Source organism: Podarcis filfolensis (genome assembly GCF_964270895.1).
Source record: "Podarcis filfolensis genome assembly, chromosome: 2".
Taxonomy (NCBI): domain Eukaryota; kingdom Metazoa; phylum Chordata; class Lepidosauria; order Squamata; family Lacertidae; genus Podarcis; species Podarcis filfolensis.
Window position 1 is genome coordinate 82783176 of NC_139605.1, and position 21153 is coordinate 82804328.

Below are 21153 nucleotides of genomic sequence, written 5' to 3' on the forward strand. Positions count from 1 at the left end.
GCATGGACTGTAGCCTGCACTGTGTGAGAGAAGGGAGGCAATCAAACCAGTCAAACAAATCCTTCCCTACTTGATAAGTGTATTGCTGCCCCCCGGTTGACACCTTTCCCTCAGTTTGCCTCTGCTAAATAGTCCTTTAACCTTTTGTTACCTACCTCCTATACTGGGTAGAGTGGTATGGCAATTCACTCTCAGTTAAACCGCCCCCCATCAATGATTTTACTTATGGTTCTAGTAAGGCAACAAGTTTTTAAAGTTTTTTTTGGTTGGGGAAATAAAATTTTGCAGCTTGAGTAGATACCCAAGAGAGCAAATAAAAAGTAAACAGAGATCAACACATCCAGCTGTATCTATTATAGACTTGGGCTCTCTTAAAGCATTTCGGCCCTTTCCCTCTCTTGCAGCTCTTCACATTTTTGTTTCTACATTTTCTAGATTGTCATCTGTACGAAATTAGTTATATACAATTGGTTAAAAAGTTTTTCTGATTAAATTTCTTTCTCCACTTAACTACCTTGTCTCTAGACTGAACTTTTGAATTTCCTGTGCACAACATCCTGAGCAAAAACTTCCTCCTGTGTTTTTAACCTTCCTCTGAGCCTGAGAGGGCCAGATTTGATGAAGTGAAGTGCTGTGAGGGCTGACCAAAGGGCCAACCAAAGGATTAGGCCCCCGAAACCCACTTTGGACATGGCTGGTCTAAAGCAAATGTCACCATTTTACAACCAAATACTGAACACAAAATGGCTGCAAGTCCTACTCCTTCAAATCTTGCTTTCTCAGTTTCTCAGCATCTGTTTTCTGTTCCTTCAGGTTGCTCTTTGCTTTTCCCCAGTGGGGAACAAGCTGAGAGTTCGTAGTCGGAAGTTCCCAGCCATTGTTAACTGTACAGCAATAGATTGGTTCCATGAGTGGCCCCGAGAAGCTCTGGAGTCAGTCAGCCTGCGCTTCTTGCAAGGGACAGAAACTATTGAGGTAAGCAATTATTTGAGGACTGCTTCCCACATAACTTCTTTCCTTTACTGAGATTCAAAACCCAAGGAGGTCCTTGAGAAGATAACACACGCAAAGCCCAACTTCTGGAATGTCATTCCTGTAGTTGTGAGGCTTGGTAACTAAGCTGCTATATTATTTCAGGCCTTTTCATGGGGCATTTAGCCATCTGGCTCAAAATATTTCCTCTTCCATCTTATTTTTAGACTTCAGTGAAGGAATCCATAAGCAAGTTCATGGCTTATGTGCACACCAGCGTTAATGAAATGTCCCGTTCCTACCTGAGTAATGAACGCCGTTATAACTACACCACCCCCAAGTCATTCTTGGAACAGATTAAGCTCTATCAGAATTTGCTGCTTAAAAAGGAGAAAGAACTGACAGCAAAAATGGAGCGGCTAGAGAACGGCCTGCAGAAGCTTAGCAGCACATCTGCACAGGTGAGGAGGCCTAAGTAGATGCAAAGTAATGCAATATTGTAAAGGTCGGAGATGAAAATAATATCTATCTATCTACACACACACACACACACACACACACACACACACACAACTTTCTTCTCCATTATGGCATCCTGTACCCTTTAGAAGCACATATGAAAGAAACAATTGCCGTATTTTTTGCTCTATAAGACGCACTTTTCCCCTCCTACAAAGTAAGGGGAAATGTGTGTGCGTCTTATGGAGCGAATGGAGGCTGTGCTGCTATCCCAGAAGCCAGAACAGCAAGAGGGATCACTGCGCAGCGCTCCCTCTTGCTGTTTTAGCTTCTGGCTTAGTCCCTCAGTCCCTTCCCCCACCTCCCGGAAAAGCCCCCAAGAGCCACGCTCCCTTTAAAGAGCCGCACGGAGCGTGTGTGTGGCTCTTGGGGGCTTTTCCTGAGGAGTGATGGGCTGCCCTCCTCCCTCCTCGGGGAAAAGCCTGCAAGCGCCGCACACACGTTCCACGCGGCTCGTGAAAGGGAGCGCTGAGCAGAGCCTGGGGTGCATATAGGCTCTGCTCAGTGCTCTCTTTAAAGAATATTTTTTTTCTTGCATTCCCCCTCTAAAAAATAGGTGCGTCTTATGCTCAGGTACGTCTTATGGAGCGAAAAATATATGTGCGGGGTCAGTTGTGTGGGTCTTTTCTGTATTACTATTACTGTGTATCTTAGACTGCTGTTTGCCTGTTAGTGTGTGCAAAGAGGACTACCTTCAGCCTTACATTTATAAATTGGATTTATATAAATTGTTGTTTGCTATCTGTAATGAATTTGGGGTGTGTGTGTGATACATTAACAGGGCAGTTTGCCTCACCCCTGCCATTGTCAAGCCGAGTGCTTTCCTCCCAGAAGCACTGCACCCTGCTGCTTTCACAGATCAGATAATGAGGTGGATGGGCTTGTGGGCTGATTAAAAAACTGGAGCTGTGCCAGAATGTAGGGTGAATTCAATTCCTGCTCTACATCGTCTTGTTCTTTTTACTGAAGCAACTGCTATGCTCCTTGAAGAAGGAAGATATTAAAACCCAGTTTGCATCTAGCACTAAGCTAAACCATGGCTAAGCATGAACAAGTTAAGCATGTGTGTACACAAAGCAATAAATTGTGGATGTTTTGGTCCTCTTCTGGTACTGCTGGAAGCTAAGCTGTGGTTTACCTTAGAGTTCCATGCATAGTCAGCCTCTTGGTTTGCCTCACTTCAGACAAACTATCGAGTTCAAAGTTGGTTCTTTTTCCTTTTGCAATAGACATTTATTGAAAGTTTCTCCCCCAATAGAATATTGTATTCCATGACATATAAATCATAACATTATAAAAAGAAAACATTGGTACAAGTGAGACACATTGCAAAGTAGAGGCGAGTACTGTACTGCGAACATTACATTTGGATAAAACCTACATAAACCAATGTATATGAAATTGAGCAAGCGACTAGAGTATCATATCAGACCACAGAGGATAATGTGAATCTGGCAAGATGGGGGAAGGAGAGTGAGCCACCTCAATGAGTTACAAATTTAGTAAAAAGGTAAAAGGTAAAGGTAAAGGGGACCCCTGGCCATTAGGTCCAGTCGTGGCCGACTCTGGGGTTGCGGCGCTCATCTCGCTTTATTGGCCGAGGGAGCCGGCGTACAGCTTCCAGGTCATGTGGCCAGCATGACTAAGTCACTTCTGGCGAACCAGAGCAGCGCATGGAAACACCATTGACAAAGAAGGACTTCTTAATATTTATCCCTCTAATTTGACATGATCAGTTACTTTTTCTACAACCAAGGTTTGTTCTTGGCTTACCAGTTGTATTTTTTTTGTGGGGGGTGAACCGCAAGCCCAGGTTCACATGTTACTTTTTGTACCCGCACACTTGTTCACTCGTGCAAAATGACAAACATCTGCTGGCATACTGAAAATGCCAAGGGCTGGGGGCAGGCTGCCAGAGAAAATATCTCAAGCAGCTGTGAGCCCTGTAAGTCCTATGTGCACCCAGAAATCTATTCTCAGTGGTTATTCCACCCCCACTTTGTGAATCTTTTAGAGCTGCGTTGTTTTATCATGTATCTCATGAAGTGGACTCCAGTCCACAAAAAATTATGAAACTGTCAATTTTGGTTTCTCTCTGTTTCTCATTTTCCCCAATCTTAAATTTAGTTCTCCATATTTCCACATCAGTTAGTGTCTTTTCTTAGAATGGCAATGGTGCCCACTTGAGAAGTGCTGGAACTGAGTTCCTGTGAGCTCCCCCTGAAAAAAAGCCCTGGCTTCCCTGATCTTCACGGTACAGTATTGCCAGTACATGCAGGGAATGAGAAGCTTTCGGGCAACCATTTTATTTTCAGAACTCTTCTCCCTCTGAGAAGGGAATTGCATTCCATTTAGCTTCCTATGCCTGCCCTGAGGCAACCTGTTAGCATTTCTTTTGTTTTTTAAAAAAGGTTTCATTGAATTCCAGACTTGAGTCTCTCCTGCTGTAGCAATTAATTGCTGACCTTTCTGATGCAGTGAATGTAGTAGTCCTGAAACCCCTGGCACAGGTAATCGGATTAAAAGAGCCTGCTGGGAGCCTGCTAGGAATCCTCTCTGTTCTTAATGCTCCTACTTTTTGTGCAGGATTTTTACCTTCTGTCCCCCTGGGAATTATGTAGCGCTGGCCTTGCTTGTATCTGGCTTGCTTTGTTCTCCTTTCCGTCAATATCCACAAATCCATCTAAGGTTCCCTCAGAGAAAACACATCTTCCCCCTTCTCAGTTGAGGGGAAAACAAAGCACGTGGATTGGTCAGGCCTTAATTTTCAGGGTTGAAGAGCTGTGTGGAGGCAAGTTGGGTTGCTCTGAGCTTGTTAGCTCAACCCTGTGGGCCAACACAGAGGGTAAGAAGCATACCAAAGTTGTACCACTTGTCTGGTCATGATTACCCTCCACTATATTGCCATATATTGCTTTGTTTGTTAGCCATATCCTCCACAATGTCTCTGGAAGGGCCTTTACTGACCGTCTTATGTGGAATCGTATAAGCCCAGAAGAAAAAACAAACAAACACTCTTTCTTCTTTTAAACACTCTTGCAACCATTGATGACCGGGTTGAAAAGATAATCCTATTCACATAAAAGAAACTAAGATTTCTCATACCTTCCCTCAGTTGATGCCCCCTGTTAGCCATCTTGTGATTTGTCAGTCATTGTTATTCTATTATTTATTTATTTATTTATTTATTAAATTTGTATACCCCTTCATTTGTAGGTCTCAGTGTGGTTCACAAGATAAAAACACAAAATACATAATAAAAGCAAGGACTAAACAAACCAATATGTATATGACTTCATGGAAGAGTTTTAAGGCCAGAACATGTGGGGTTTGTTTTCTCCTTCATCTTCAAAATAAAGATCTAATACTTCATTGAAACCTACATTAAGTTTTCAGCTCAAATACTAGCCCAATATTATGGCCGCCAGTGCAGATTTTAGCATCTCAACTTACACTTTCCCCACCTCAGATTGGTTTGGTATTAATGACATGGTTCAGATGCCCAAACTTCACATTACAAGTATTTGCTTGATGGTGCTCTTAAAACAAGAAAAGCTGCTTTGTGTTGGCAGTATTTGGGAGTGAAGTGGGGGCATTTGTACATTCCCACCCATTATTTCACTGTTTCATATCTCCCTCTCCCCCCCACCCCGCACCAAATGTGTGTTTACAAGGACAAAAATGCATTGGAAGCCCCATGGGGGAAATGACATTGAAGGAAGCAATATGGAACAAAGACATGATGGGTGTGAAAGTGTACATGCCCCTTCCACTGCTGTGTCTCCACACACAAACGTTGCCCACTGGAATAACATCATCACCACACATTTTTGCATGGAATGCTTAGTTTAGGGTTAAGTATTAAGGTTTCAGTGTTTGCTTTTCATGAGTGATGAAGCTTTTTCTGCTTTAAAAACAGTTTCCCTTCCTTTGTCAGAGGATCTATACACAGGGACAATTATTCTGCTTTGTTGCATTTTCCTGGCTTTCAAATACAACCCTGGTTCTTAATACTTTGGAGCCTTTCTTGGGCTTTTTTTTAGTTCCTTTCAAAAATATGTCAAATCTTTAACCTTCAATTACTGTTGTATACTCTGCATTTTTTTAAAGAAGGCTTTGTCTGGAAATGCCATTGCATCTTACAATGAGAGCCAGTGGATTGCATTTCTATCCTCTCCCTTTATATAGCTATTATAAGGGTTGTGTAGAGCTGACAAGTCAATCCCTTGGTTGCCTCATCGGAGCACTTAAAACCCGATAAACTTTCTATTCATACATGTATCCAGCATGCAATTACTTATCATAGGCTGAAGGCTCTAAGCCATATCTAAAAGCAGCCCCCCCCCAAACCCCCAAATCTCTCTTCCTTCAATTTCCCCACATCTCCAAAGAATTTTAAATGAGCCAAACTTGCCACTGAGTTTTGCTGACCAAAGTGCTTATTCACCCCCAAGTAAGCTAAGGGTAATTTTGCTTCCTCCAGCAGAACAACGGGAGATGAAAATGGATTAGCTGTTCTGCAAAGGCATATACAAAGGACAGGGCTCTATTCAGAGCTTACACAAAATGCCTGCCACTTACTTTAGGGCGATTACAGGGTGTTTAAAACCAGTGCTGGAAATGGCATGGAATCCCAGACCAATTATATGTCTGCCTTTTCCCACAGGCAAAGGTTTACCCTGGAGCTCCAGAGCTTACCCTTGCTGGTTAAATAAAAAGAACGTTTGTTCTGTATAGCGCTGTAGTGTTCTTATAAAGGAATTGAAGCTGGTGCTGTCGCAGGGCCTGCGAAGAGTTGTTCATTGAAAGCAGTATGGCTGTCACAGCATGTGGAAACTAGTTCTACATCCTTAAAAAAACACATCTCCAAAGAGATTGTTTTGTGTGTCTTCTTCGGCCATTGTGCCACATCCCATCTTTTCTCCAACGACAGAAAGTGCATCACCAACCGCACATGAAGGGGGCTCAAGGAAGAGCTGCATGTGACATGAATGCACAAGTCTGAAGAAGGAAGAGTGTTTGTTGTTATTAGGAATGGGTCCCAAATTGCATAGCAGCTTGGAGTTAGAAACCATCTTGATCTATAATAATAATAATGTTGTTGTTGTTTTTAAGTCAGCTGAGATGAGGATGTTTTTGTTATGGGGCAAGAAAAAAGCCATCTCAGAGTACAGTTAAATCACAATATCCCAGTTTCCGTCTGGATTGCTTTTGGGGAGATCAAGCTGGGTTTTGAGATGGAAAGAGCAGACAGCCTTTCTCCCAGAAATGGATGTGAAATGCACTCATAGCTGAAGTTGGCCAAGGCTCTCATAAAGCGGGTGCATCTGGAAGGTGTTTATCTGCACATGCTGATGACCCTTCTTTTTGTTGTGCAGAATTAAGCTGCCAGTACTTTCAGCAGATGATCACTGATGAGGATACACTGGTGCCCAACCCATACAGCAGCTTCTGTCCCAGTACAGAGGAGACAGGAGAACCTCAAGGAGGAGGATTAGGGTGCAACTGAAGCAGGGTTGCCCTTATGTGAGGAAATAGTAGGAGGATTAAATGAAGGCCAGGTGTTGAGAGGGTGAATATAGAAAAGGTATGATGGGGCAACTTTTTGGTTCATGTGTACAGAACCCCCTAAATATATGATGCTACATGCAGCAATCAGCCAGATGTCAGATCAAAATACAGGTGACATAGCAGATGTTCACTTTCCAGTTTATCAAGTTTGGTTCCCAGGATGTAGCCGTTAAAAATCCAGAACCAAACACTGGTTCCAGTTTCTCCCCCTCCATCTAGAAATGAATCCATTGGCTTGACATCTGTTGAGCGCTTTCGTCTTCTCCCCCCTGCCCTCTCCCACTTTTCAGACATTCTTTTTATCTAAGTGCCCATGATACTAATTCCATGTCCTCTGACTGGGTTTGCATCGTCTTTACTCCAGGTAGATGATTTAAAGGCAAAGTTGGCAGCTCAGGAGGTGGAGCTGAAGCAGAAGAATGAAGATGCAGACAAACTGATCCAGGTGGTGGGCATCGAGACAGAGAAAGTCAGCAAGGAGAAGGCTATTGCTGATGATGAGGAGCAGAAGGTAGCCCTGATCACGCAGGAGGTCCAGCAGAAGCAGAAGGACTGTGAGGAGGACTTGGCAAAAGCTGAACCAGCCCTTGCAGCTGCTCAGGAAGCCCTCAACACACTCAATAGGGTAAGACCGTAAGAAGAGCTTGATGAATCAGGCCAGTGGCCCATCTAGTCCAGCATCCTGTTCTTAAAGTGACCAATCAGATGCCTGTGGGGATCCTACGAGCTGAACATCAGTGCAACAGGTTTTGGGGTGGTGAAAATGGGATTTTCATAATTGGGCTGTGGAGCTGTGCATATTTGCTTAGGAACAGGGGCGCCAACTATAGGGGGTCCTGGTGGCCTGAGCACCCACAAAAAAATTGTTGTGGGTTCTCAGCACCAAAACCACAGGGCCTCCAACGCAACTTCTGGTGCCACACGAAGCAATGGAAGTCATGTCCGAGGCCTTGCGAGACCTCAGAAATGCCTACCAAGGCTGCGGAGTGTGTGACATCATGACGTCACATCACAATGTGACATCATGACACCATGTCGCCTGTGCTGGGCACCCATAACCTGAGGTCTAAGTTGGTGCCCCTGCTTAGGAAGAAGCCCCATTTAACACATTGGGACTTCTAGGTCATGCGCAGGGTCAGACTGCACATTCTCTTGATTTGTAGCAACAATGATCTGAGATGAAATTTGAAACCAGTGGATTCCCTCTCATTTATCACTCAGTTGTGAACTCATAGCAATAACTTACCTTAGCTCAGGAAATGCTTGTTTCCTTTTCTTTCACACAATATAATGCTTTGTGCTCAAGGTGGGGTGTGTGTGTGTGTGAGAGTGTGTGTGTGTGTGTGTGTGTGAGAGAGAGAGAGAGAAATCCTGTGAACATGTAAGCATGTAACCTTTATGTATTTAGTTTCTTGTACTTCTGAGTCACCTCATGATCCATGTTGTCTGGGTGACATGCAGTTTAAACAAATGAAAACAAATCAGTCAAATGCGACAATTGTGGCACTTTGCTGAGAACAATCAAAATCCATCAAAACTACAACACAGAGAGTTAAAACTCGCAGTGCAAAATGTACCAAATCTCTGTAACAGCAGAGACTCGAATAATAGCAGCGAACTAAGTTAAAGCTACATTAGAATGTCTGGGACAATAAAAAGGTATTTGCTTGACACCAAAAGGATGTTAATATGGGTGCCAGGTGAGCCTCTCTAGGGAGAGTGCTCTACAGCTGGGAAAGAACCACTAATAAGATCTTCTCCCTTGTAGCTGCCCTCCACACTTCAGAATGAGGAGGCAAGTGGAGCAGTCTGTCAAAAGATGGGCTTAGGTAGGTACACATGAGAAAGAGCCACCCTTTAGTTGTTGAGGTCCCATTGTAGGAATTGGTTATGCATCCATATACCTATTGCAGAACCAATCCAATGATGAAGAAAGGTGACACAAGATATAAGATGCTGCTCAGAAAGCCATCCTGGGAAATATTTTGCAGAGAATCGGTTCCATTGTGTTTGCATGCATGGGCCTGGTTTGGATGTCACATTAGACTATAGTTCAACATGAAGTATGGTTTGTTGTGAATGAGCAGCATGTTAGCGCTAGTGCATGCTGCTTAAAAGTCCCCACTTCACCCCTCCTCGTTCCTGCTGTAGCCATACCAGGGAGAAAACAAACCAGAGGCTGGCTGGCTCATTATGTACGAAGTAATGGCTTGTTTCTGCCCAAACTGGTTCACATGTTTACTGGTTCACACATAATGCAGAGCTAGCTTCTGGTTTGCTTCTTGCCAAGTGTGGCAGCAGCAGAAGAGGAGTGAAGGAGGGGCTTTTGAGCAATGAACCTGCACACTGCTCATTCACCTTAAAGCACAGTTTATTTTTAACTGTGCTTTATGAACCAGGCAATGGAATCATTTCAAATAACTGAACCTATCTGAGCAAAAAAAAAAGGGGGGTTTGGAATAAACGGGTTGTAGGGTGACTGCAACATACCCAAAAGCAGGAGAGAGGATCCCTATGTCAAGGCTTATTTGCTAATGCATCTTAGCGTATGCACAGACTGAATTGTTCCCTGTCTTCCATTATGGTTAGGCTAAACCAAGAAAAATGCCCAAAGATCAAGCAATTAAAAACAAACAAAAGCAGGTAGCAGCTTTCTGTTTGGTTCTGTTTTTTAGGGCAGCCATGGCGATTCTGTTGACAGGATCCGTGTGTCTAGAAACAAAATCCTAATGCAGCAGGAAAATGTTTGGATCCTGTCAATTTGGGTTTCATGCTGAAACTGTATAACATCTCATTAAGGCAAGATTAATGGGAAGCCTGGAGCTTCCCTGGAGACCAAGGCAGCAGCGTTTACAGAGCACCAGAAATCACAGCCTCCTCCTCACCTGCGTCAGAGAGTTTAGCCCATCCGTTGACATGAATAATTGGCTCTATTTGTGTGTTTATTAAGAAGTTTCAGCCATTAGTGCAGATATGTTTACATTGTGCTTTCATATGGAGCAAAATGAATATGCATTGCTCTTTAGTAGAAAGCAGTGGGAAATATAGATTGCTGGGGGAGGGAGGTTGGAACAAGGAAGATTGGTGGGTGTCCAAATAGATTATCTGGGCTTTGCATTTCAGTTGTGTTGCTGTCTGATCAATTTTAGGCACACATAGTTCAATTAGAAAAATGCCACCCATATTTTCTCCTTCATACACTGGTATTAGTCGGATAATGGGGATTTATTTTTATTTTAAAAAAGAGAAATCTCTGCTACCCCATATTCTTCATCTGGCCTTCAAGATGCTTGGGCTTTGTGAGGATGAATATTCCTTTGGTGCTCTCTGGTAATTGACCAGTGTTGCTCTGCTGCTTTTATGGGAATGGGTGCCCTCTACCAGTTGCACAGTTTCTTGGGTGGAAATGAATGGCAAACATTGGTACAAAGCTCTTAAGACCATAAGAATTGCTTGCTGGATCACCCTAACTTCCACCTAGTCTTGTATTTGTTTTCAAGGCAGATGTGCTTGGAAGCTCACAATCAGACCAAGAAGGCAATGGCCATGCTGTGTTATCTGTACCTGGTATTCAAAAATAGAAGTGAGATCTGCAAAAAAACCTTGCAGTGTGGAGTGCTTCTGTTCAGTATTTGAGTCAATCAGTCATGCTTTCTTCCAAAATTCCTTGTTCATTTCCCTTTCTTTTTGTACTTCTTCAAATGGGGTTGTCTTGTGTCTGCCGATATGTCCCCTTTTGGATACATTAAGGATTGGCACACATTCCTGGACATCACAAAGTGGTGTAATCTACCCTAAGTCCTAAAGACGATATGAACAATAAATACATCTGGGGAGTGGGGATATTTCTGGAAGAAGGGAAAAAATGTATGGCCAGCTCAGATAACTGTACCTAATCAGTATGAAGGTTGAGTGACACACTTTGCGGCTGGATGCCTCAGTACTCAGTTGGTGCTTCATTGTGTGCTGATTGGAGTGCATGATGAAGCAAGGAAGTGACTGATTTGCCGCCCATTCAGCTGCAGTGTGCATTCACTAGGTCTCGGGGCTGCTGTGTACCAAGGGTTGTGGGAACAGACCTGTAGAACTTTCTCTCCCCTCTCTAGAAAGATTCATACTGAATGCCAGACTGGTAGACATCGACACCCTCTCTCACTCACCCAAAGGACTTTGCTGAGGGCCAAAACAAGTGTTATTTCAATTGCATGGCTAGTGTACACTTTAGGGTTTGTTTGTTTGTTTGTTTGTTTGCTTGTTTGTTTTTAGGATTTATTCAGCATTCTCAGGAGAGGTTTTTCATTGTGATAACACAATACAGGGAGGCAAGGTTTAAGTTCCCACCCCAAGCTGCAAGTTGGATTAAAATTGCTCCCATGCCACAATTAACTTTAGGCAGGTAAGCCCTGTTAGTGCCAGATTGCCCCCACTCCCACGCTGGGAATTTAAAATGTAAAAGCCCAGATGTGGAAGCTAGCCTTGCAATGGAAGGAAAGTCTGTCTTGGCCCTGAGATGGAGCTGTTGAGTTCTGCAGCCAGTACTGTAGGTGGCTGCCGCTTGCACCCAGGCCATTCATACTGTTAATCTGTTAGCAGAATAATTCAAAGCCCACGGCACAGCAGACTGCTGTCTGTGTGGCCTTAAAACAGATGTCATTGTTCCTAACAAGCAAATAAATGAAAGCGCTTCAGCGCCAGGTAGACTCTGCTGTCAGGCAAATAATTCAAACCTTAGTTCAGGAGTGGCATTGCCGGAAGGGTTTTAGCTGAGTGGGGAGCATGTCGACAGTTTGCAGCTGAAACGCCTCCCCCCGCCATATGACAGGGTTTCAGGTATAGGACTTCAACTTAACAATGCAACTCAAGCTGCTTTCTCTGTGGGACTTCCCCCATTCGCTAGTAGTGACAGAGGCATCGTTTCTCAGAGCTACTTGAAACAAATTCCAGTGGTGAGCATGTTGGGATCTGGAAATGGCTTACACACCTTTTTCGTTTCATGCAGATTTGCTGATATTCCACCAGGTTCTGAACATAAGAAGAACTCTGCTGGATCTGGCTATAATCCTGTCTCTGTTTATTGAGTTCCCATAGAGTCCGACCAGATGCTGCTGGGAATTTCATAAGCAGGACACAAGGGCAACAGCCCGCTACTGCCCACAGCAACTGACAATTGGGGCATACTGCCTCTGATTCCAGAGGTAGCATTATAGAGTCATCCGTAGCCAGGAAGATCTATGATACCATTGGCACTAGCCATTTGATGCTGCCCATAGTGAACTTCTGGTGTTAATTGGTAGCATTGTTTTTCCCCCCAAGCTCAGTCGTGGAATCAAGGTTATCTTCGTGACCAAATTGGTTCTGCTGCTCAAATTCTGTAAGTCTATACATACCAAGTAGGGACATGGGTGGCGCTGTGGATTAAGCCACAGAGCCTAGGACCTGCCGATCAGAAGGTCGGCGGTTCGAATCCCCACAATGGGGTGTGCTTCCATTGCTCGGTCCATGCTCCTGCCAACCTAGCAGTTCGAAAGCACGTCAAAGTGCAAGTAGATAAATAGGTACCGCTCCTCAGGGAAGGTAAACAGCGTTTCCGTGCGCTGCTCTGGTTTGCCAGAAGCGGCTTAGTCATGCTGGCCACATGACCCAGAAGCTGTACGCTGGCTCCCTCGGCCAATAAAGCGAGATGAGCGCCGCAACCCCAGAGTCTGTCACGACTGGACCTAATGGTCAGGGGTCCCTTTATCTTTACATACATACCAAGTAATCAACATAGTCATCTGGCACCAGACACAATAATTCAGAGAGGTCGTAAGGATTTTCAAGTGACCATCCCGTGCTACAGGTATGCTTCAGCATGCCCTGCCCCTCAGGGATAGAGTAATTTCCTTCTGTAGACTTCAGTGTCATTGGGGTGATGATATATGAAGAACAAATGTACCGAGAGGTTATTGGGGCAGGAATCCCCAGTGAGGAGTATGGCTTGCTCTGCCAGGGCTTTCACATTTGCTGGATGTCAGCATGATGCACACATTTCTTCTCAGTTTGATGTGACAGATCTTTGGCAGGATCGCTCCTTTGGAATATAGCCAGTGTTGTCTGTGTGCTTATATCAGTTGCAACCATCTCTGTTCTTTGGAGGTTACCTGCTTAGCATCCTGTGCTATCAGTTCCATGATGGGTAGGTGGAATTCTGCTTCAGAATTAACCTATGCATGACAAGAGGAGCCTTAACTCTGGCTATTTCCGGCTCAGAGGAGTTTAAAAATGGCTTTGAGGAAATTTATGGGCCAATTAATGAGAAACAGGTGTCATGTGGTGATCTTGAAATGGCACTCCTTTCATAGCTTGGCTGGATTAACGTGGTTGTTATTTTTTTTGTATTTAAAAAATCCCAGTGTAGAAATGAAACCAAGCACTTCAGTTTGTTGCTTTCTTGTTAGAATATTATCACCAGCCGATGGCAGAAGAAGGGTTCAAAGCAACACAAAGTACACAGGGATGTGTGTATGTGTGTGGCACAGCGGAAAGGTTATTCTATGAAGGAAGGCAAAAAACTAAAATTCTTTTTTTTAGTGAAAGGGACATTCAAGCATACTTCCTCATATTAAACACATTTTAAATTCCATTGATTCAGTGGAAGAGTTAGCCCGACAGGCTTAAACATCCCCCACTGGAGTCTATGGAACTTTAAAAGGCTTAACTGTTTATGGGGTTATGTTTAGAGAGCATAGCCCCACATTTTATCCAGGATTCAACCATAGCTGTCAACTTTTCCCTTTTCTTGCGAGGAATCCTATTTGGAATAAGGGAATTGCCCTTTAAAAGAGGGAAAAGTTAACAGCTATGATTCAAGTATCCTACTTAAATAAAATGGTATTGGAAGGGTGGATTTAGATGGCCCAGCACCAGATGGCATTATTTCCTTATCTTGGATATGGTTCACATGCAAAGTTACTTGTGTGTAGCGACTGACCGCACTGCGTATGTAACCTTGTGGTGGCCTTGCTACCAAATAAACATGGGCAGGAGGGGTGGGGGTTGTGTGAGGACATTGCAGGATCAGTGTCAGCATGTGGCCTGATGTTACTCACAATTGTCTCTCCCTGTGGATGTAGCCACAACACAACGGGATTTTCAGAGACCATTCTGTGGCGCTGTATGGGTCTGAATCCACCTTGCATTAAAGTGCATAAAGATTTATAAGGCAGTCACCTTTATGAGAACTCTCAATTAAGAGACACATTTTAAAGCCCTTTTGCAGCTTCAGACATGCCTTGTTGATTTCAGGGCATTCTGATTTTTATTTTTATTTTTGTCATTGTTGTTTTTCATACTGGTTAAATCTGTAATATAATTGTGCATTTTTAATGGCCTGTGAGTTGGGCTGAAATGCTGAAGGAACATGACTGGCTGTTATCTAACAAGCCGGCAGAGGCCCCTGTGCCACTAGAGGGATTCATTGCTTTACGTCCGATGAGTCATAATATTTAAAATTCACAGTGCTGCTCCTGGCTTCAAAGCTCCTCTCTCAGATTGATAGCTCTGGAGCTTGACTCCATTACCAGCAAAGTAAAAAGAAAACCCATTCATTTTCGTCTAACAACTTTGGTTTCTCCTCCCCGCTCCTTTTCAGAACAATCTGACAGAACTGAAGTCGTTTGGATCGCCGCCTTCCGCTGTCAGCAATGTCACTGCTGCCGTGATGGTGCTCATGGCTCCCGGCGGAAAGGTGCCCAAGGACAGGACCTGGAAAGCAGCCAAAGTGGCCATGACAAAAGTGGACAGCTTCCTGGATTCCTTGATCCACTTCAACAAAGAGAATATACATGAGAACTGCCTCCGAGCCCTTCAGCCGTATCTGCAGGACCCGGAGTTCGAGCCTGAGCTGGTGACGTCTAAGTCCTATGCAGCTGCTGGCCTCTGCTCCTGGGTCATCAACATAGTGCACTTCCATAAAGTGTACTGCGATGTGGAGCCCAAGAGGCAGGCTCTCAACAAAGCTAATGCCGAGCTTGCTGCTGCCCAGGAAAAGCTGGCTAGCATCAAGGCCAAAATTGCAGTAAGTCCAAGGCAGCCTGTAAAACAGGTTTACATTTCTCTTAGCATTGTTCTGTGATGCACTGGGTAGAGTATACGAAGTTGCCTTATACGAGGGCAGGTTATTTTGCCATCTAGCCCAGTAGTGAACCTGGAATCTGCTGAGCGATTCCTTTGCCTGTCTCTTGCCAGTAGATGGGCCATTGTGCTGTGCGCTACTCACTGTTATTTAGTATACGAAGTTCATCAAAGTTCAGCGATTTGCTTTTGTAGGCATCTGCATTGCACAAACTACCCATTAACAGTGTGAATCATATAATAATGGAATCATAGAATTGTAGCATCTAGTCCAACCCTATTCAATGCAGGAATATGCACCTTCAACCTTGGAATTATCAGCACCACGCTTTAATGAATTGAGCTAGGTTTATCTTTGTCATCATATTATGTCATGTCTTTTTTGCTGCTACTACCTGATGCAGACCTATCTGATTTTTGTCTATATTGTGAGATTACAGGGGGTATGTGACTGATAAAGTTGAGTAGTTCACATCAATTGCAAAAATTCTAATTTAATTCTCTTAAGTCCCAATTAAGCTATTACAATGATCTAAATTTACTCATGGCTTTGAGAAGTTGCCGCATTAGCCAGTGGTGAAACCTGTCTTTCAAACTACCCCAGGATTTACATTACATGCAGGAATATAGCCATGAACCTTTGGCCCTTGACACGTCTGTCTGAAACACCTTGGCAGATGTTTGCTTGCAGCTGAATGAATGCTTCTTCAGAAACCCACTAACATATCTTTCTAGGTTTGTGAGGTGTCAATTCAGAGATCCTTCCTTTATTCCTTTAAGGCAAGAGTGGGAACCTCCAGATACTGTTGGATCACAGCTCCCATAATCCTTGACCCTTGGCCATGCTGGCTGGGGCTGATGGGGTTAAAAGAGTTCAGCAGCATCTCAAAGCTTTGAGGAAGTGAGAGGTGAGGCAGGTTCTGTGTCTCCTGCTTTGTTGCATTACCTATTATTCCCATGCTGCAGTAACCAGGGGCTGAGGAAGGGGTGCGCGGTGGGTGCAGGCCTCCCCGGGTGTCACCACTGAGAGGGGTGACAAAATGCTGGGTGCACTCACAGCCTGCAGCCTGCAGCGTGCCCGAGCCACGCGTCTCTCCTGGGAGAGATGTGGTGGCTTGGGCGCGTGCAGGCTCCGTGTTGCCCAAATGGTCTGCCCACTGCCTCCCCCCCAGCTGTAGGGCAGCTGAGTGGGAGGAGGCAGGCAGACTCCGGAGGCCCCACGGTGGGCCTTGCCCTGGCCCCACCCCTATGGGCGGCTCGCCCTGGCCCATGGGCACATCGCCCCAGGTGCCTGAGCGGCTTCCTCCGCCGCTGGCAGTAACTAGAATTTTAGTTTTACCCCATAGCAGATGCACATTTTCAAAATTTTATGAGATGATGGCATTTGCATTATACATCATTTGCCTGTGCAAAAATAAAAAGTAAAAAAATCTAGCATTGTAATCCACAGTGTATACTGTACATCAAGCTTATTAATAGCTGCCCTTCTGGCTGGTTGCTGTGAGAGAATCACCTACAGGTACAAGGAGCTGTTGCTTTTGTTTCTTTCAGACTATCCATGGACCATGGAAGACTGACAGATTTGTATAGGCAGGCGAGTAAATTCAGCAGGGGGCAGGTCTAGTTTATTTTCGTAGACTTTCTTACAAGGCTGCTTGGCAGAACAGCACTTTGGAAAATGTAAAATGTCTACATAACCTATTTGTCCAGACAATTGATAGTCCTGAGATTTTGAATGTTTCTCTAGTCATTCCCATGAACAGTGACTTGTAATATTTAATCGGAAATATATCCCTTCGAGTTCAAATGTAAGGGTAGTTGGGATTGCTACCTTTGTTCTGTGAGCATAGTTCCACATATGTATATATAATTGGAGCATTCCTGTAGCTGGGAGCCTGGAATAGCCATTCTTGACTATTAGGAGCATTTACATTATGGGTTTGGGCAGAAGTTAGAGATCCATGCACTTGTAAGGAATGAGTACTAAAGTTTGCATGGGTGTAGCCAAGGGAGGGCAGGGAGTGGCAGCTGCCTCACCCCAATCCATAGCTAACTGAGGTTCTGCCCCCCAAACAAAAGGCCTGCCCCCAACAAAAATCCTGGCTACGCCCATGAAAGTTTGCATTAAAGATTTGCTGGATCCAAGCTAATTCTTTTGTACAGTACGTTATGTGACTTTTACTAAGGGATGATGAATCCCTTTGTCAGTTGAAGTTGCCAACCTTTAAGGTAGCTTTAAACCGGGGGGAAATCCATTTGTTAGGTATTGCACACTATTGTTAGCAACAGCAACAAAAACATTCATAGGTCATCACCATCTTATACCAAATCAATCTCATAAACACTGAATATATTATATTATAAAAATCATTCCAGCTTCACAACACAGTGTGGTACGGAATTGAAAACTGCTCAGAACTGTCAATTAAAATGTGGTCTTTAATTAGGAAAACCTACCAATCTGTGTCGCAGCATAATTTCTTTACAAATCACAATAAAACTTTCTAGGGTGGTTAAAAACCAATGTAAAATGACTTTGAAATATGGTAACATTGGACAGCTCACAAAGTAATTTCTGTATACGTTCTTCAGACTTACCCATGTTTGAAAATCTTCAAACTTAATAGCTGCTGCCTAAACCATTTGTAGTGTGAGCAGTAATGAACCAAGCTACTTCAAATCCAACCAATTTATTCTTCAGTGTTTTACTTAGAGTTTTTGGGTGATGATACAAACCATTCATAACCAAGGGAAGTCTCTAGCTTGATAAATTTTCCTTTTATTGTTAGTCACCTTGAGCAATATTCTGTTGGAAAGGTGCGATGTCAGTATTCTTAGTAAATAAATAATTAAAAACTTATAACCTGCCTATTTTAAGAAGAATTCCAAGGCTCAGTGGGTAAAATAATAACAAAATATTTTTTTAGAAATCCATAGTTCGCCAAATCATTAATTGAAATATTAGCATAAAATCCAATGAGACCACAATAACAGTTACAAAACAGCCATCAGAGGAAACATTCACCTGAAGGAAGGAAGGAAGGAAGGAAGGAAGGAAGGAAGGAGGTGGATAGCAGGAAGGAGAAGTGTGCTGAGTTGGCATGAAGGGAAGGATGGGTGGCAGAGATCAGGGGGAAGTGAAGACAACAGTGGGACTAGTGTGATTTGCCCCATCCCACCCTCCTAGGGGGTACCCTAAGCAGGCAGGGCACTGCCTCACTTTATCCTAATGAGGAACTTCCTCTGCCTCTCCTCTCAGAGTGTTGCATGAATGAAACCCAGCTGAGTGTAAACTGGGATCCAGTGTATAATAAATATATGAAAATGCATGCACATGCTTTCAGAAATGGTGGAAACTTTAATGTGCAGAAGTCATTTTAAATGTTACAGCTCTGGGATTTAATGATAAACAACGTTTGAAAAGGCTGCGTTTTGTATTCTGTGCAGCTATTTGATCAAGTAACTCCAGATGCTACTAAAAGAAGAAGAAGCCCCTTTTTCATATTTGGGTTTATTTCTAGTGTATTGTTCAAGCAGTGTTAAAATGATTTAGAGGCACTTAGCTTTAAGCTGTTTGTGCTGGATGCAGATAAAAATCAATTGTTAACTTCAGTTCTTTTGTCACAGAAGCGAAACGTTTCAATAACTTTGAGAACAGTCTGATTTTGCTTTACAGAGCAGCAGGAAGAGAATGTCATCATATGTGGGCAGTGATTGGATGGCGCTTTCAAAGTCCATTGCCAGACCACTGAAGCATAGCTAAATAGAGCATTTTTGCTTGGGTCCTTGGTCACACCCCTTTCTGTAGCTTTCACACAAACAGCCCTCCACATTTAGGCTGGTAAATAATGTTGATAAAGAAGTATTAAGCCTGGAGACAACAATCTCAAGGGCAGTATGCCTTAACTGGCAAGGAGGCAATTTCCTTTTCTGCTCTGTGCTTTTTGCACAGGGTAGGTCCCAAGATGCAAAGTTGCATAGGAGAAGAAGGAAGTTGGGCAGCTGCAGCTTTTGTCACCCCTGCATAGCAAGCTGAGCCTACCAAAATTCACTTTTCCATGTAAACTGTCAAAGGTACAGGATGCCGCTATCTCCTTAGCAGCTATGTCTAAGGGCTTAAGATTATAATGTATGTTAAGGCACAAATAATGGGGTGAGTTTAAAAAGGGGTGTGTGAGATAAGTTTTGTTAACTGTGGAAGAGACCAGCTGTTAGAGTGATAATAATAATAATAATAATAATAATAATAATAATAATAATAATAATTTATTATTTGTACCCCGCCCATCTGGCTGGGCTTCCCCAGCCACTCTGGGCGGCTTCCAACAAAGATGGAAAATACACTAAAATGTCACATATTAAAAACTTCCCTGAACAGGGCTGCCTTCAGATGTCTTCTGAATGTCAGGTAGTTGTTTATCGCTTTGACATCTGATGGGAGGGCGTTCCACAGGGCGGGCACCACTACCGAGAAGGCCCTCTGCCTGGTTCCCTGTAACTTGGCCTCTCGCAGTGAGGGAACCGCCAGAAGGCCCTCGGAGCTGGACCTCAGTGTCCGGGCATAACGATGGGGGTGGAGACGCTCCTTTAGATATACTGGACCGAGGCCGTTTAGGGCTTTAAAGGTCAGCACCAACACTTTGAATTGTGCTCGGAAACGTACTGGGAGCCAATGTAGGTCTTTCAAGACCGGTGTTATATTGTCTCGGCGGCTGCTCTCAGTCACCAGTCTAGCTGCCGCATTCTGGATTAGTTGTAGTTTCCGGGTCACCTTCAAAGGTAGCCCCACGTAGAGCGCATTGCAGTAGTCCAAGCGGGAGATAACCAGAGCATGCACCACTCTGGCAAGACAGTCTGCAGGCAGATAGGGTCTCAGCCTACGTACCAGATGGAGCTGGTAAACAGCTGCCCTGGATACAGATTTGACCTGTGCCTCCATGGACAGCTGTGAGTCCAAAATGACTCGCAGGCTGTGCACCTGGTCCTTCAGGGGCACAGTTACCCCATTCAGGACCAGGGAATCCTCCACACCTGCCCGCCTCCTGTCCCCCAAAAACAGTACTTTTGTCTTGTCAACCTCAATCTGTTAGCCGCCATCCATCCTCCAACCGCCTCCAGACACTCACACAGGACCTTCACCGCCTTCACTGGTTCTGATTTAAAAGAGAGGTAGAGCTGGGTATCATCCGCATACTGATGAACACCCAGCCCAAACCTCCTGATGATCTCTCCCAGTGGCTGCATGTAAATGTTGAAAAGCGTGGGGGAGAGGACAGAACCCTGAGGCACCCCACAAGTGAGAGCCCAGGGGTCTGAACACTCATCCCCCACCACCACTTTCTGAACACAGCCCAGGAGGAAGGAGCGGAACCACTGTATGACAGTGCCCCCAGCTCCCAGCCCCTCAAGACGGTCCAGAAGGATGTTATGGTCGATGGTATCAAACGGCGCTGAGAGATCCAGCAGAACTAGGAAACAGCTCTCACCTTTGTCCCTAGCCCGCCAGAGATCATCAACCAGTGCGACCAAGGCAGTTTCAGTCCCATGATGAGGCCTGAATCCCAACTGGAAGGGATCCAAATGGTCCGCTTCTTCCAGGTGTGCCTGGAGTTGTTCAGCAACCACTCGCTCAATCACCTTGCCCAAGAATGGAAGATTTGAGACTGGGTGATAATTGGCCATCGTGGCCGCATCTAAAGATGGTTTTTTAAGAAGCGGTTTAATAACCGCCTCTTTCAGCGGGTCTGGGAAGGCTCCCTCACGGAGGGAAGCATTCACCACCCCACGAAGCCCATCGCCCAGTCCTTCCCGGCTAGCTTTTATAAGCCAGGATGGGCAAGGATCCAGGAGACAGGTGGTTGGCTTCACTCGTCCAAGCAGCCTGTCCACATCCTCGGAGGTAACAGGTTGGAATTGATCCCACGCAACTTGACTAGACAGGACTCTAGCACTCTCCCGCCCTGGCCCTGCTCCCACGGT

General features: G+C 44.4%; 1 protein-coding gene across 2 annotated transcripts in view; it reads left to right on the forward strand.

Annotated features, from left to right (window-relative positions):
- DNAH9 (dynein axonemal heavy chain 9) overlaps nt 1–21153 on the forward strand; it is a 188131-nt gene that overhangs the window by 95497 nt on the left and 71481 nt on the right. The window contains exons 47-50 of one of the 2 annotated variants that reach the window (XM_083597636.1): nt 814–975; nt 1200–1433; nt 7427–7687; nt 14693–15118. In XM_083597636.1, the coding sequence (XP_083453762.1) occupies nt 814–975; nt 1200–1433; nt 7427–7687; nt 14693–15118 (1083 nt within the window). Of the gene's footprint in view, nt 1–813; nt 976–1199; nt 1434–6969; nt 7079–7426; nt 7688–14692; nt 15119–21153 lie in introns of those variants that run through there. The other variant, XM_083597637.1, reaches the window with a different exon arrangement.